Consider the following 17,761-nt stretch of genomic DNA (forward strand, 5'->3'; position numbering starts at 1 on the left):
ATGGAATTATAGGCAACCCAAGCAAACAAATAGAAAGCCTCATTACATTAGAGCACTGTAAAACAATACATTGATTTGTTTGATTAGTTAAAAATATACATATTCGTAGATATTACTTAATTGCCAAATCCTTAACACAAGAGAAGTTCAAAAACATTGATCGGAGAAATGATTTTATTTGTGCAAGGACAGGTGACCGAACAAATCGATAAGATATGCAAAGAGAAGTGGATAGAATATATTTTTTTTTACCGGCGAATAAGAAATTCCGTTCCGGTCAGCGCTGGAAATGGAAAATTTTACGAAGCGGAGCGATCGATAATTTTCCGAAAATAATACCATATTTATCTAAATTAATGTATGTTTTATAACATAGCTGTGTTAGATTATTTCTAACATGAGATACCTAACTCGGACGGTCAAATTATTTTTTACGGACGAAGCAATAATCTCGGGGTTCCGGTGCGCTCCGGTACACTTCCAGGTCCAGTTCCGGTTCAAAGTCTACTTACTGCCTTTCCCCCCCGGTTTTTTTGAGTTTCCATTCAACCCTTTTTCGTGTCTTCGTTATTTTTTTTAACTTTATTTTTACCTAGCAACAATTTTTCAAATTCTTTAAATTTTTGAAAAAATATTTCTCGAGATTCGAGATTCATCTTTTATCATTATTTCTCAAGAATTATCGAAACGAGATTACTCGACCTACACGCACATTCCTCGAAATACTGACTTCTTATTAAGAGCTTCATCGGATTAATTTTCTGACGACCCCTATCTAAAGATAAATAATATATAGAAACATGATAAAATATAATATCAATAACAGTAGGATACAATAATATTATATCTTCATGGCAATTAGCTTGATCTCAGGTAATCTCTAGGTAAAGGTATATTTCTGTTTTAGTGTTTTGTGATAAGTACCTACACATATGTATTGCTATTAGGTATAGCAGTGGCGAAGAGTGGAGGTAGGCTGTTAAGATCTGACATAGATGGTGCACACTTAACCTTGTTAGTCAAAGGTATTTGTTTTTATTGAACTAAGACTACAATTTACAGATGGTGTTAGTTAGTTTTTAAAAATCAATTAAACCCTGCCTAAACCTAACCATAATAATTCTGGTATACTTTGGTCGATACGACAAAAATGTGCACACTTTTCAGTCATACTTATTTGTATTCGTTGGATTAAAAATACACATTACACATAAGTATTATTATTTTTTTTAAATTCATTCGGCCCTGCCTAAACCAAACTGTAATAGATAAACAATATTATTCTATCTTTGAAATATCCAAAGTTATGTATGATTTAAAGGTATAATTTTATATATATGAATAGTTTTTGACTACAATCTATTATGGCTTGGTTTCGCAGGGTTTAATTGAATCTTAAAAACTTTCCGACCATGTCCGATCCTAATAGGATCATATGGGCCTCCACAGAGTAGAGGTTTGTATTAACAGATTTTGTTTTTTACGAGAAATGGATGTCAGCCACTTGCCCAACCTATTAGGTCCATACCCTGACTTACACACTGAGGTATAGTAATATTACAATTTTGATGGTAAGTAAAGAAGGCACATGTGTACTTACCTATAATGAGTAGACATAAATATATTTTCTTATATTTATACCCCTCGGATAGTTATCGAAGTTTAAACAATGTGTTGTGTACTTGAATTTTGATGTGGGAAAATTCTCAATGCAGTTCTGATGGAATATTTCTATATTAGGCTCAATCATATTCTGTAAACCGAATTTCTTAAGTGTTTACTAATGTAATAATCTTTTTTACTACTTTGGAAATATATTTATTTTTAGTTTAGCTAATAATATTTTAATTATTCGGCGTCTTATGAAATTAGCTAAAATAAACTTTTCTGATCAAAATCTATTACTTATTGTAAATGGATTTTCCATGTAATTTTATTAATTAGATATTCACAAATTGAATAAATTATGCTTACATCCTTTGTTTTTATGTCGAAAATATTATTTATCTATCAAAACTACATAATATCTACATGTAAGTACATTGTAGTGGTTTTTTTTTATCTTCTTTATTACCCAATATTAGTTTAATATTACTGTAGATTGGTTAGATTAATTAGTTACATGTACTTATATAAATATGTATTTTTTTCGACTTATTCTTTTCTTTTTTTCTTTCACCCTGTCACGTCCCAACGTTGGGGCATAGGGCAAGCACAAGTTGGCGCCACTTCCCTCGGTCCATCGCCAACTCCTGCGCCTCCCGCCATGTCAGACCTGCAGCACGTAGGTCGCTTTTGCAGCATCGCTGCAGGGTGAGGGAGGGCCGGCGACGGCGACGGAACCCTTGAGGCTGTGCCACAAGGGTACGAAGTGCCGCACTCTTTGGCGGCATCCGGAATACATGTCCCAGCCACGTAAATCTTCTCTTCGTGATAACTTCAATCACCGAAGGCTGTTGTGTCTGCTCACGAACTCGGGTGTTTGTAACGCGGTCGTACCAATGTACCCCTAAGATTCGGCGGAGACATCGATTCTCAAAGCTCAAAAGCCGAGACTCTTGAAGCTTAGTAAGATGCCATGTCTCACAGCCATACAGGAGCACAGGTAGCACGCACGCGTTAAACAAACGACCAGTGGAGTCCCGTGGGGGTAGGCAGATTGAGCGTCTTTTGGGGGTGGCAGTTACTCGAAGGGCGGCAAATCGAGGAGAATCATTTGGTAGAAATAGCTACCTAAACTAAGTAATAACGGAAATATCTTTCCATTAAAAAAATCACCTCACTGGTTGGAAACAAAATGTATCTATTAATTAACATATAATGTTTAACAGGACTGTATACGAGGGTGGGTCAATAAGTCCTTAGAAAAGCCGACAGGTGGCGCGACTAGTACTGTAAGCGGTTTGTTTTCATGCAGCGGCACTACCGATTCAGTATGCTGCGAAGTTTCAATCAGATTGGTCGGGTTGTTGTGTGTTTCTCGTACATTTAAAAAAAAAATTGCTTGTGGAAAATGGAAAAATGGAAAATGGAGAAAATTGAGTTTAGAGCTGTTATTAAACATTTTAATATGAAAGGGTTAACAGCAAAGGAAATAAAAAATGAGTTGGATTTAGTTCACGGCATATCTGCTCCTTCACTTGCAACTATTTATAACTGGTTAAATGAATTTAAACGTGGTCGTACATCAACAAAGGATGAACCACGCTCAGGACGTCCCGTAGAGGTGACTACACCAGAAATGATCAATAAAATCCACGATATGGTGTTAAGTGACCGAAGATTAAAGTTGAGTGAGATAATTGAGGTTACAGGGATCTCAAAAGGTAGCGTCATTTCTATTTTACATGACAAATTGGGCATGAAAAAAATTTCTGCAAGATGGGTGCCGCGTTTGCTCACAGTCGACAATAAACGCAATAGGGTGGTGGCCTCTAAAGCCCTGTTGTCGCTCATGCAACGCAATCCGGATGAATTTTTTCGTCGCTTTGTGACTGTAGATGAAACATGGATACACCACTATACTCCCGAGACGAAAGAACAGTCAAAGCAGTGGATTGCGCAGCGCTCGAAATGGACAGGAACGCACCGGAGCGCCGTTGTGGTTCGTGGAATTCCAAAATATACCGTTCCGGCTCGTGGATTCATTTAAAATTGCGTTGCGGTTCGTTAGATTGAGATATTTATGTGTGAATGTATCTTTTAAAGTTTTTCTCAAAATTAAAAATTAACGAAGTTATGTCATGCCGGGCGTGCAAGGGTTAAAAATAAAATTTATGACATCCCTAAATTTCTTTCAATTTTCTTTTTTGTGTCGATACATCCGTGTCTAAATGCATTGTCTAAACACTCCAAATAATTGCATACTTACATAAAAAAAAGTAACTACAGCTGCAAGCTACAAAAGAATTGTGCCTTTGCTGACATTGTTTGAAAACCTTTTGTACTTAAATAACTTAAATTCAATAAAAAATAAAGTTGGCACCTACATATTTGTATAATAATTTCTAAAGTATGAAACATTTCAGTACAGTCTCGCTTTTACCTTTGACTGGTATGCATTGCGAATTTACTTACCTACTAATTTATTACTTATATTTTATTGTGAGTGATAAAACTTATTTATTTTCATCGCCATCTAATCGCCGTGTTAATTTTATACCCACGTCTATTTTTGCGGGCAAAATTTTCGGTGGTAAAATTAATATGATAAAGTTTGGTAATTTAAATCGTACAATTCCGCTAAAATCTACTTATTAGTGATAATCGCTTGTTTTTTAAAACATTTTGTATTATTTAAATTTGTTCTCTTAAAATTTGGTTCAAATTCTCAGCAGGCGATACCTTTCTATGTATTACATATAAGTATATTTTTTGTCGTTGGTATCCAAACTGATTTAACATATAATGCTGTTGACCAGTGGCCACAAGCAGAATTTTTTCGTTTTGAAAATGATAAATATGAGTGGATATTTATAAATTTTATGAAGGTTTAATTAAGTAGTAGGTACTTCGTGTAAATCTGCTAAAACATTAAGAATTCACTCCGATAAGCATTTAAGATCGACAATACAGTTGAAACAGGGTTTTCTGATTCAATGTCATTTCGACAATTGACTCGACGTTTTAAAAAATATTTATGACGTGTCGTAAACCCTTATTTTTACAATGAATAATAAATAAATGCACCATTATGCCATTTTCCTACAAAAATGTTTTTGGTATGAAACTATTGAATAGCCTACCGTAATTAGTTTATTTTTAAGGGACGTTTCTATTGTGTTATAATTACATACGTTGTAACTTGCTACTAGAAATAATAGATACCTACTATGTAGAGAACTTTTAGTTAATTTTTGTTTGTAAATTTGTTTAAAAAAAAAAGGAATATCGTCCAATAAAATTTTATTACTATCATAATAATAAATTATTGTTCTGTATTATCATTATTCATCACCGTGGCAATAATAATGACTTTAATGAGACTAGGTAAGGACAAACATCACAAATTGAATCGTTTAGTTTAAAATACACTCACAAATTAGGTAGGTACGTGTTCAGTGCGGACAACAAATAATTTTAGATGGTAGTCATAGATTAAATAAATACGGTGGTAAGTTCTTTAATCTGAGGTGGTAAGTGTACGTATATTACTATAATGGTAACCAAAGCATCATCATTGTAACATATAGGCCATGGTCTCCACAACGAGGGGCTGAGAGGGCTCTAGCCTGGGAGCCCGTGCTCAGGAGGAGCCCGGCGAGGCGAATCGACCAGATAAGTGAGATAAACACACATCACAAATTTGCTTTAATAGTAAAAAAAAGAATTTTTTTACAATACTATTATTTATAGTTATGTGGTTATACGAAACAATTCTTAATTGTTTATCAATACTCGACATCTCCATAATTCGTATGGATGTTTTAAAATATACAATAAAACACTAAATATACAGATTATTGTTACCCCGTACATACTGCCTTTATTCTTAGCGATAAGAAGGGGGCCCCACCAAAGATCCTAGCCTGGGGGCCAGCTTCACGATGTGGGGCCTATGGTATAGGTATATACATACACTACAATATTAGTCCTTATAATGTTGAATATAGGTAGGTACCTACTGATTAATGACAATTTTATATTATTCTATAGGAATCGTGTTTAGCAACTCGAGTTGCACATTCCGTCATGTTTTATCTTATATAATTAATGATACTTCTTCTTCTACCCTGTCATGTCCTAATATTGGGGCATAGGGCAAGCATTGGCGCCACTTCCCTCGGTCCATCGCCATGCGCCTCCCGCCATGTCAGACCTGCAGCAAATAGGTCGCTTTTGTAGCACAGCTGCAGGGTGAGGGAGAGGCGGCCACTCTTCGGCGGCATCCGGAATACGTGTCCCAGCCACGTAAATCGTCTCTTCGTGATAACTTCAATCACCGAAGGCTGCTGTGCTCACGAACTCGGGTATTTGTAACGCGGTCGTACCAATGTACCCCTAAGATTCGGCGGAGACATCGATTCTCAAAGCTCAAAAGCCGATAATTAATGATACACCATTGGTAATTTAAAATGCTATAATTACGTAGTTTTGTGATGATGGCTTGAAGCTTTTCTTAGAAGTAGGTATGGCCTAATGGCCCTTATGGTGGAGAAGGTTCAAAAGAAATCTTTGAGGATCCTTTGTTTGAAGCTGTGTGGATGCCATCCATGGCTTTATCCGATTGATTTATCTTAAGAACGCTTACACACTGTGTTCAACCAAATTGCTTCGGATATTGGTATATTCCTCCTGCGTGAGAACGAGTTTATGTGAACGATTTATAAATTCTTTGTTTTATAACTTCTTAAATAATTAAATGGCGTAGTTAGCTCTATCGGTGTACAGATATGTACTGTATAAATTTTGTATTTACTCGTCTCTGTATAGGTACTTACTATTTTTTCTAATAGTTGCTGCATCTATTTCTTTATTTTTAAACACTATTTCTTTGATTTTTTTAAAAATATTCTGTGCTCGTCTTGAATCTATAATCTGTAAAATTTGTTATATGTAAATTAATTTTTAATTTGAATCTTTATGGTAGGTATGTGGATATGTTGTTTTTAAGTTTAATTAATTAACAAACTGAACTATCCCAAATGAGACAGTAATATAAGTTATAAGCAGTGACGAGTGGTGGTAGAAGTAACATGCCTGCTGATTGTGGGTGGTAGATAAAGTAAGAGTAAAGAATAATACAATTCTTGACGTTGTTGAGACGAGGTTCTTTCGCCTGCGGCGCTGACAATCATTGCCCACTTGCTCAATATACATCCACGTAAGAAGTTCAAAGTTTATTGTTGCATTTATACATCCAACGTACGTACGTATGTAATGAAAAAAATTAAGCATACCGTTTTTTCGGAAAATTATAGAGCGTTCCTGTTCGTGAAATTTTCCATTTCGAGCACTGGGATTGCGAAAGGCGAACCATGTCCAAAGAAGGCGAAAACCGTAAAATCAGCTGGTAAGGTTATGGCTACTGTATTTTGGGATGCACGTGAAATTATTTTCGTTGACTATTTGGAAAAAGGAAAAACAATAACAGGGGATTATTATGCATCTTTATTGGACCAGCTAAAAAACAAAATTGAAGAAAAACGGCCTCATTTAAACAGGAAAAAAATCCTCTTTCATCAGGACAATGCCCGTGTTCACACATGTTTACGATCAATGGCTAAAATTGAAGAATTGAAGTTCGAATTGGTCGACCACCCACCGTATTCGCCAGATTTAGCCCCCAGTGACTTTTTCCTTTTCCCAAACTTAAAAAAATGGCTACGTGGACAACGTTTTTTTTTCAAATGAAGAAGTCATCGATCGGACAAATGCTTATTTTGAGGCCTTCCGAAAACTTATTTTTCTGACGGTTTAAAAAAAATTGAGAAACGTCTAACCAAGTGTATTGAGCTCCAAGGAGATTATGTTGAGAAATAAAAAAAAAATACAAAAATAAAAACTGTTTTAATGCTTTTTTCTAAGGAATTATTGACCCACCCTCGTATTTTGTCGGGTTCGCGATATGTAGTTTATTTTCGTTTTCCTTGGAGGTCACGTCTTTAATGAACAGCAATGACATGTAGATTTTCGAATTATAGACAGGTACCTACATAGGTTAGTTATCTAATTTAAAATGTGTCCACATATTTTTGCCAGTCACTCACGAGTTTTGAAAGTTGTCAGGTGTATTTTGACGCAGAGATGGCATTTAAATTAGATTTAGTGGTATATATTTGATTAGTAACTATACCTTCAACACATTTCTTAGATATTTTAGTAATGAAAGAATAATAAAAAATATTGTATAAAAAATGGGGCGGCATTTTGGCGCTGCCTAGGGGCGACATTTTGCCTAGGGACGTCACTGCAAACGACATTTGGTCCTCACAGAATACAGCCTTGACGACTAATTTACGAGGTGTAAATGAGAACTCTGCCGTTCTTGGTAGTATTGAATTGTGTATCCCTGATAATTATTTTAGAAATCGGGAGCATCAGTTGTTTGTTCTCCCAATGTGCAGAACTAACCTGCCTTGGTGATGCCAATTAGGCGGGCAATAACTATGTTCAATAAAATCTCTTCGAATGTTGATATATACCACCTACGTGAGTATGAGTATGTATGGGCGTTGTTTTATATAATCTTAAAATATGGTCCACTTAGCTCATTCGGTGTGTTTCCATTCTTTATAATTTTTGTACCTATTTACTTTGTATAGGTACTGTTTTAGTCATACTGCATATATTTCTTTCTTCTTTACACTGTTTTAATAATATTGCTATGTTTTTAAATGTCACGTTGTGAACGTCTTAAATTTGTAATTTGTAATGTTCACCGTATGTAAAAATAAATAAATTTGAATTTGAGTATCTTATTGAGGATCGCGAGGACTCCAAAACGGTGATACTCTCCACTAGTGTTGCCAATTTAGCGTTTCTATTGTACGATTTCGCATTTTTAATCGACTAGTTTGCAACATACGCATCTGGCATATGGCGTTAAATCTAGCGATTTTTTATACCGCAAACACCTAGCAACGATCATAAAAAAGCCACTAAAACACCCTCCGCCACTGATATGTAATCATAGGAAGGACACATTGGTCGATAAGCCTGGTTTTGAAGAAGTGCGGTAAATCGAAGTTCATGATTCTTAAAATAGGGTCTGCTTAACTCGTCCGGTGTACTTCCTTGTACCTGTCTAATTTATCTACTGATCTATCTCTTTTTTTATGTAATACTGTTTTATATTTCTCTGTTTCTAAATGTCATGTTGTGAACGTCTTAAACTTATAATTTGTAATGTCCACAATATGTTAAATAAATTGAATTGAATTGAATTGAAATTGAATCACCGTTAATATTAAGCTGATGAACCACGGAATTGAATGATTTAAGCACAGGCACATCAATCTAATATGGTCATAAATTGTAAAGTTATAATAATAATTTGTAAAGTTGAATAAAATCACTCAATTGACAATAATAATATAATATATTTTCTTTTTCTTTCAGATAACTCATAGGATAGGATATTTTACCAACATAAAATGAAGTCAGTAACTTCGTTATTGACCCCAGGTAAACTACTTTTTACGATAACATTACTAATATTTGATTTATTTGTAATTATTCACAATTTTTAATAATCAATTTTTTTATGATAGTGACATCTCTTGGTGTAAAATGTAAAGTAAATGAGAAATTGTGTTGATAGCCAATGAAGATTATACCTATTATTATTAATTGTATCGCAATGCTATTGTGAATATTATTATAATAATTACAGAACCAATAATAATTACTTTGTTCATGAATTTATTTTCAGCGTACCTGCTTTGTGCGGGTGTGCTTTTGGGTCTAAGCAACGGACATGCTCAACACAGAAAAGAGGATGACATTTCACGAGCCCTCTATGTATCAGGTGTAAGTATATTTATATTTCATGAAATCTATACGTATGCACGTTTAAACATTTGTAGTTAGTAGGTAAAGACCACGTAAATAGATGGTTTGCGATTAAGATTCCACCTTATACATGCCTATTATGTATACTAAGAAATATTTTTTTTTTAAATTAAGGGATTGCATAAAAATTAATGCGTTATATTATTGAATATTGAATGTCTCGGAGGGCGATAAATATCTAATAAATACAAGAAATATTGCGTTTGGTCGAATTCAACAGCTTTTTATTTTCCGTAATATTATATTTAGAAACTATATAATACATTGATGAGTGTTTGGAAAAAAAATGCATTTAGGATTCATCAACCCACTGTGCCAATCCGCCCGATGTTTATGTATGCCGTATGGTAATATTTAGTGAAAACCAGTCATTTGCTATAATATAATGTAATATGAATAATCAGTCTATAAATTAATAATATTCTATACATTCATCATAATATCAAATATGGTTTGGTTCCTTGCTGACATCACTTGATAAAAAGCTTTTAGCTAAGATTTATAGATGTCTCATAGTAGAATCTGGTTGGTTGTACCTAATTGACAAAAGATATGTATAATTTCAGGGATTACCGATGAGCAAAAGCGGATGGCGGCCGATAGTGTCATCGGGACAGTTACCAGGCTACAATTTCGCCAACGCCCAGACACCAGCCGTACCAAAGATTATGAGTGGACCGCCACCAAAGGTGGAAACCAAAGGAATCACCCCTCATCTTGTCGGTTTATCACATCTCGGCGGAGACTATTTCGGAAACGGAATTCTAAGCACTTCAACTCGTCCATTAGTAACAAGAGACGTCAACAAACTGACGTCAATTCCACAGGGCTACAAGCCTGCATTTTTCCAGCAAGGAAATATTAACCTTAATTCACCAGTCAGTTCATATTTGAGTCCTTTCTCTATACCGTCCGGTACTGGACTTGGACATTATAAAGTTACTCCAGGATTTCAATTTGACAGTAATATATTCGTAAGGCATCCGCAAACGATATTAAACCATCGCCCGTCAAACTTTAACAAAATTCCCAATCAAGTTTTATTAGGGAAACGACTGAAACATAATCAATTACAAGCTCAAATGTTGCAGCAGTTGGCTACTAATCATTATCAGCAAGCAGCTTTACAATCGTATCAAAACAACCTCAAGAAACCTTTGGATTCATTCTCGAGACCGTTGGAATCCTTCTCCAGGCCTGGTGAAAGTTACTCAAAGCCCAGCATCCATAGTTTCCAGAAGCATGTGAATCCTCAAGAGTCTCTTTCAACGCAGATTAAGACTAAAGCTCCGCAAGGACAATTAGTAGCTGCAGTCACTTATAAACCTCCTCTCGGATCTCATTTTCAACAGTATGGATTGAATGAAGAATCATTTGGGCCGATACCTTCAAGTATTTTAGGTAAGCAAATGTCTTATAATTCAGGAGATAAAATAATAGTTAAGAGTTACATAAAATTGAACTGAAAAGGAAAGTACAAAAATGGACAGGCATTCTCATGGGAATTAAATAAATAATATTGTTATATTATCAGCAACCCATGATAATAATTATAATATAACAATGAATATAATAATGAAAATTCATTGATGACATTAAATTGAGTGATACATTTAATTGTGTACTTACCTACTTTTAATCAATACATTACAAAATTATTATATCTACATAGATTTAATATATCTTTTTGGTTTAAAAAGTAACTAATTTATGGGGTATCTTCTAAGAGCAATCATACTAGATAGCGTATTGTCCAACTATAATAATATGAAGTCGTTTTATTTGCGTATGACGCACAATGTAGAACCTCAATTTTATTATTATTAACTTTCCTATGAAACGTTATACCATAATTCGAGGGCTTAGTGTCAAACAACACTATCTACAAAAGTGCAACTTTACAGGAGAGCCAAAAATCGTTATTTTAGATTCTTGTAACTCAACAAGGGAAAGGTTTATTTAAAACTTAATGTTAATATTTTATAATTTATTGTGTATTGTACATTTATCTTGCTTATGATGATGTTAAAATTTATAGGGATAGTTTTTAAAAAATATGAAAACAAGGGTAACTTGTGTAGTTAGCGTTAAACTTTACTGACGATTTAATAAGAAATTAGAAAAGATTGAGATAATGTTGTTTGACTATCATGTAGCCGTAAATGTAAAATAACGTTATCTAAAAAAAAAAAAAAACATTTTTTTGTAGATAACGTTGTCTGACTTTAAGCACTCGAATTGTGCTTCTCAGTACGGCTAGCAAATTTAAACCTAACACAGTTAACCATTTTTTCTATTAAATTAACTAAAAATCAGATCAGACTTTATATTTTGCAAAAAAAAATATAAGCCAAACCAATATATATCGGCTTTATTAAGACGATTATTTATGTCTTCTATCTTACTCTAATGCAGAGATTTTACTTGTACTGAATGCTTTCTAATTTGCACTTATTGTTGGTTTTTTTAAAGGCGTCTTCATTTATGGACCATTATTATGTGCTAAGTCATATCAATATAAATTCCCATTTATTCAATATACAAAATTTTCATTTAGTTGTTATCGTATAATGGTTTTTGGGTCGTCACCTTGTTTTCTTCCTCGTTTCCACAACATTTCAGTATTATTAAAGATTGCTACTAGTGTCACCTAGCGAAAGAAATTGGAAGCTTGCAAATTTAATACAATTTGTTGATAAAAAGTAAACACTTTCAATTAAATAAAGCGATACAAAATATACTTTATTCAAAGGATCCAATATTATTTTACGGTTATGTTTATGTTTAAAAATTAGTTTTAGTCTATACATTTTATATTCATAACTACAAATATTGAAATACGGATAAGTAGTTCTACTTCTGATTCCATATGACTCGTAAGGATTGGTTAAACTAAAAATAGCTATTATTGAGATTCTAGATGAATATTTTTTGCCATATTGTACTACCTAGTTCCTAGAGTATAACTTTAGCTGTAGATGATGGTGAAGGAGATGAAGTCGTTGTTGCTTGGATGTTGTTAGAAGAGAGTTTATTAATCGTTACACGAATAAATAAATACAATAATAAAGATGACAGCGCGAGGTTATAATCGCAGGTATGGATGTACTTGTGAGATCGATGTGATTGAGAGATTGATTATATTATTGAACTGAGAGACTGGACTCGAGTGGAATGACGGTTGACTATGTCAAGTGATGGACCCGTGACGTTAGTAGTATGTCGGGTGAAGGACTCGATGAGTGAGTGAGGATTTATGAATTGTCCTTCTTATTTACACTAATGCAGTCCATATTACAAGAGACATTGTCTCAGTTAACAAATCATAACATACCCTAATGATCTAGTTATGATTGAGGAAATGCTGACTATCATTTTCGCTCTATTGTTTTGTTTTGACAACAAAACATGCATATTAAAGTGTGTCACCCATGTAATGCTGAGTGGTATGATTGCTAAATAACTAAGAGTAATCTTTGTAACTATTGCGAATCTTTTTAGGAAAGAATTCTGGAAAATTGTGAAATTATTTCCACTTAATACACCTGTAAGGGATTTTATAAATTATATTTTGTGACATTATGGCAATACAAACTGTTCAATATCGATTTATCTTAATTACAGGTAGTTTCAGTTCATTTGGACATTCTTCAGTGAAAGCTCGAGATCCTAATTTCTCTGGCACGAAGAATGGCTATTTACCCACATCTACTAAAGCGCCCTACGTGTCAACTGAAACCTTCACCGCTTCCTCAACAGTCAACAACAACATTAATATATCTCCTCTGGATGCCAGTCCTTCATCTCCAACAAAATCGCTGTCAACTAATGCTGGAATCAATGACGAATATACCAGGAACCTTGTACCACCTCCTCAAATCGGCACGTATGAAACCAACTTATTCAACGAACATCCAGGATTATTCAATCGAACACTGGATGACAGAAATCCATCAAAAAATAACTTTATCCCAAGTCCTATTGATCCATTGAGTAAACTGCAAAACTCACAAGATAGTTTTAAATTACATAACACAAAAATAAAACAACATGACACTTATGTATATAATACTAATTTGCCAACTAAGCGACCGGAGATTTCTTCGTTCTTTGATACAACTTTGAGTCCAACTTTGACTACAGATCCATTTGAGCCGCAAAGCACGAATGCTGTTCCTGGAAACCTTTTAGTACAGGTACCACCGCCGTATACAACAATAAATGCTTTCAGTGGCCAACCGGTGAAGTTGGAAAATTCGGCTAATAAAGACAAATATCCGTCATTCACTTCAGTCAATCACGCGGGTGCTCCTCCTCCTTTGAAATACGCATTCGATGAAGTCAAATATTTCCCACCCCGTGGACAAGAATATTTTGAAACCAAGTTCTCCAAAAATAAGTTTGAACTGAATACCAAAGAAGTGGCTCCATATAGAGGCTCTTCTTATGAAGTGACAGAAAATTGGGGATCGTCTGGAGAAACTAACACTCAACCCACATTACATTCTTGGCTTAATCCGGCTCAGTCGTTTAAACAGTATAACAGTGTATTATCAAGACCAAAGCATCCTTCGTTTAATGTGATACCGAACCACGAAGATAGGATTATTCCACTTCCTTTCTTCCCCACGTCGATGTCTTCTAATACTCCAGGAGTTACGAAGAATACTTATAACGATGTGTCAACAGTCTATTCGACTATTTCCGAAAATAATAAAAATAAAAACTTTTTCTCCCAATTAGAAAACTCACTTTCATCTCTGACCGATGTTGAAACTCAGAGTAAACGTCCAATCGGTGACGAGACTTACGATCTCGCAGCTCCTGTTGATTTATCTTTTAATGAAGATGTACAAAAGACGACATCGACATCTACGACAACTCAAACTTACGAAGAACCGACAACCACGCAACAGGTGGTTAGCAGACGGAAACCTTCCAGATATCGAACTCATCATTACGAAACATCTACCGCTGCTACCGTCGATGAGGATTTGAATTATACAACAAGATTTGAAATGTTCAAGGAACCGACTCATGAAACTGAAAATGATTTACATGCCGGAGAAATGCCGACGATTCCTCCGAGTAAACATTTCAGGAGGCCACCGGTGACCCCGTCTTCATTAGATAATAATTGGGATGATAATGTGCCGAAGAAACGCAACAAGAACAGGCGTCGTAGGCCGCAAATGAGGACTACATCGACCACAACTGAAACTCCTTCTGAAGATCTGATGATAACTACCGATGCTCCGGTGGTCAGAACTTATCGATACAGAACCACTACAGCGACTCCAGAAATTGAAGAGACCACCACTAAGATCACAGAAGAAAGAAAGAGACCAAAGATTCGACTGTCTTCGATACACAAAACGAGACCTACTAAAGCGTCAACCCCGCCGGATTTCACCAGCAGTGCTCAACCGACCATGTTACCGACAGTTCCTGCAACTTTACGACCAAAACTTCACAGTAGAATAAGAATAACTACATTGCCTCCGCTCGATTTGGAAGATCTTTTTGAGACTACTACCCCGCGAGGAATCAAAGTAGAGGCAACTAACGATAAGCAGTCGTCTATTATGAAGATCGCTAAAGACAATCATTCAAATCGTTTACCCAATATGAAAGTATATTCAACGTCCAGTTATGAAAACTTCCATGATACTCCTGATCACTCTCATAAACAGGACGAAAAAGACACTCCTACCAGTGATATGGCTGTAAATACTTATGATCGTAAATATTCAGCACAAAAACTACAAGACAGTGTAATTAATAAAGTAGAAACGACAACTAGAGATAAAGTAGAAGAGACGCAATCAAATACTACTCCAGATATGGGTTTCGATCCTACTTCGGCTACATTTGTTGAAGACAGTTATTCAGAAAACAATATACAAGCCAGTCAGACTACTCGCAGTGAGCAATTGTTTACAGAACTTAAATCAGGCAATAGAGGAATCACTCGCATAGAAGAAGGTTCAAGAATTAAGAATGAAGATGTAACTGAGGAGACAGATCTTGTATCCACTACTCCGACCGCGAGCACGTCAAAGTCACATAGATTGAAAGTAAAACAGAATAAGTACGATACTAATAGACCCAGGTTTAGTGTGAAGGATTACAGAAATCGATTAAGCCAATATACTTCGACATCTTCAACGGAAAAGCCGGTGACCAGTGAATCATCTAATAGATTACGATTTCCAAACAGGTCTAGATTCCCTAGTTTTAAAGATCAGTATGCTGACAGTAAGGCAGCAGGATCTGAATTAGGAACTACAACAGAATTACCAAGAAAAAAGTTTATGCCGAAAGATCCTAGACATAGGGGTGCATTAGGACACGATGATTTTGATAATGACGAGAAGCTTGAGCTAAGCACCGCAGCTGGCATTAGAGTACCGCCACCGACTGAAAATGAAGTGGTCAGCAAACCTATTACAAGACTACGCGGTGGAAATAGACGTGACCCAAATAGATTGCGGTCAACGACCACGACACCGGTGACTCCATTAGAAATTAAAGAGAAAGCTCCGCAAAAACTTAACAATCCTTACATCAATTTGAAGAGACCAACAGTACCTAGTCTTAGGAAACGGATACAAAATAAAAATAAAACTGTAGAAACAACGGAACAAGCTATGCCAGAAGTGACAAGTCCGACAGTGATAGAAACTACGACTCATGTACAAGCAATTGTAGAAGAAAAAAATGAAACAAGCACTGAAAAGTATACATCAGAGACGGCTATTATGAAGATAGCAAAGGACGAAAGGAAACATCCGGCGGTTGAAGAAACCCCTGATAATCCTTCGGTGGATCAATCGCAAAGAGTTTCAGATTTAACTCTAGCGGCTAGCAAAGAATATAACACACCGGGACTGTTCAAATCTGTCTCGCCAAATACGAGAAGAGTTCCGAATTATTTCACGATAGCAACTGATGATCCCATCCTTCCCATTGAAGCATTTTTCCCACAGTTAAACCAGAAAAAAGAAACGTGATTGTATAACTCCAGTATGTCACTATACCATCTGCACATATAAAAAATACAACGCGAACCATACTAGTTTTAAACGTATTTTTTATGTGAATTTTGATGTCTTATAATAATATGTATTATACCTAATTATTTATTATGAATTATCGGTTATGTATAATTATTTATTTATTATCTTAGAAATTAATTATTTTTGAAGATGTTGAAGAAAACCATCCTCTACAGAGATGAAGCCTACATACACATATTATGAAAGTAAGGAGAAAAAAGACACTGATCTACTAATTTTAATAAAAATTCTGAAAATGAATGACGAATTGAACCATGCTTCAACAATTTTCACAGGGAAACCGAAGAAAACTTTGGCAGAAGAAGGGTTTCTTCAACTCCATTGTAGTGACATTATCAAAATTTAATTTATTTTAAAACCAATAAGTAGATACCACAATGAGGTATTTTCCAATATCCGCTAAATTCCTAAAAATTCTAAATCATTTCTTAATCATAGTTGAGAAAATATTAAAATAATGTAATTAATCACTTTATTGCAATGTTATTATGATTGGTCTCTTCAAAATTGTGCCAACTAATTAGTTATGAAATTGGCATTGTTATTAAGTATTTGATAATATTATACTGCGTGGAATTAACAGAGTTTGAAAATATCATAGTATGATTCAAATAACGCTTGTAACAAACTAAGTATTTAGATATTGGATATTCATGACCAAAGTAGACCGATGCAATAAAATGTAGTGTTATTATTGAAATATTACATAATTACCTATTATATTATTTTTATTGCATTTAAAGAAGAAAAAAACTATAGCTTTGTTTACAATTTTTTTCACTGCTCGGATTTGCAGTAGATGAAAAACTATAACATGCATTTTTATCATATTTTTATGTAAGATTGTACTTCATTTCCTGCTATTATTTTCCTACAATATATCTATTAAGTAGTTTATTAGAATGAAATGTAAAATATTATTACTGTTAAATAAGTACTGTTGCCTTCGTTGATAGCTCTGAATAGAAAATATTCCAACATATTGTAAAAGATAATCTCTTTCTTATAAGAAGACAGCATATTATTCTGTAGGTAGCTATAATGTGGCTCAACATAATAGTATTTACTGTTTTTTTAATCTATAAAAGCCTTTAATTAATTAAGCATGTTACTTATAATGTTTGAGACTTTTACATGTGTTTGTTATCGGAATATATTTTTGGTAAAAT

At 34.6% G+C, this 17,761-nt stretch overlaps 1 protein-coding gene across 1 annotated transcript in view; it reads left to right on the top strand.

The window, feature by feature from the left end:
- The window catches only part of LOC147074521 (uncharacterized), a 74,144-nt gene extending 57,618 nt beyond the window's left edge, over nucleotides 1-16,526 (top strand). The window contains exons 2-5 of the mRNA XM_085943968.1: nucleotides 9,061-9,126; nucleotides 9,374-9,471; nucleotides 10,080-10,914; nucleotides 13,138-16,526. Of these exons, the coding sequence (XP_085800094.1) occupies nucleotides 9,096-9,126; nucleotides 9,374-9,471; nucleotides 10,080-10,914; nucleotides 13,138-16,526 (4,353 nt within the window). The 5' untranslated portion in view covers nucleotides 9,061-9,095. The remainder of the gene's footprint in view (nucleotides 1-9,060; nucleotides 9,127-9,373; nucleotides 9,472-10,079; nucleotides 10,915-13,137) is intronic.
- Nucleotides 16,527-17,761: the final 1,235 nt, after the last annotated feature.

This window comes from Rhyacophila brunnea, unplaced genomic scaffold (assembly GCF_057557595.1).
Source record: "Rhyacophila brunnea isolate RB1 unplaced genomic scaffold, BYU_Rbru_1.0 scaffold_16, whole genome shotgun sequence".
In the NCBI taxonomy this organism is placed as follows: Eukaryota; Metazoa; Arthropoda; class Insecta; order Trichoptera; family Rhyacophilidae; genus Rhyacophila; species Rhyacophila brunnea.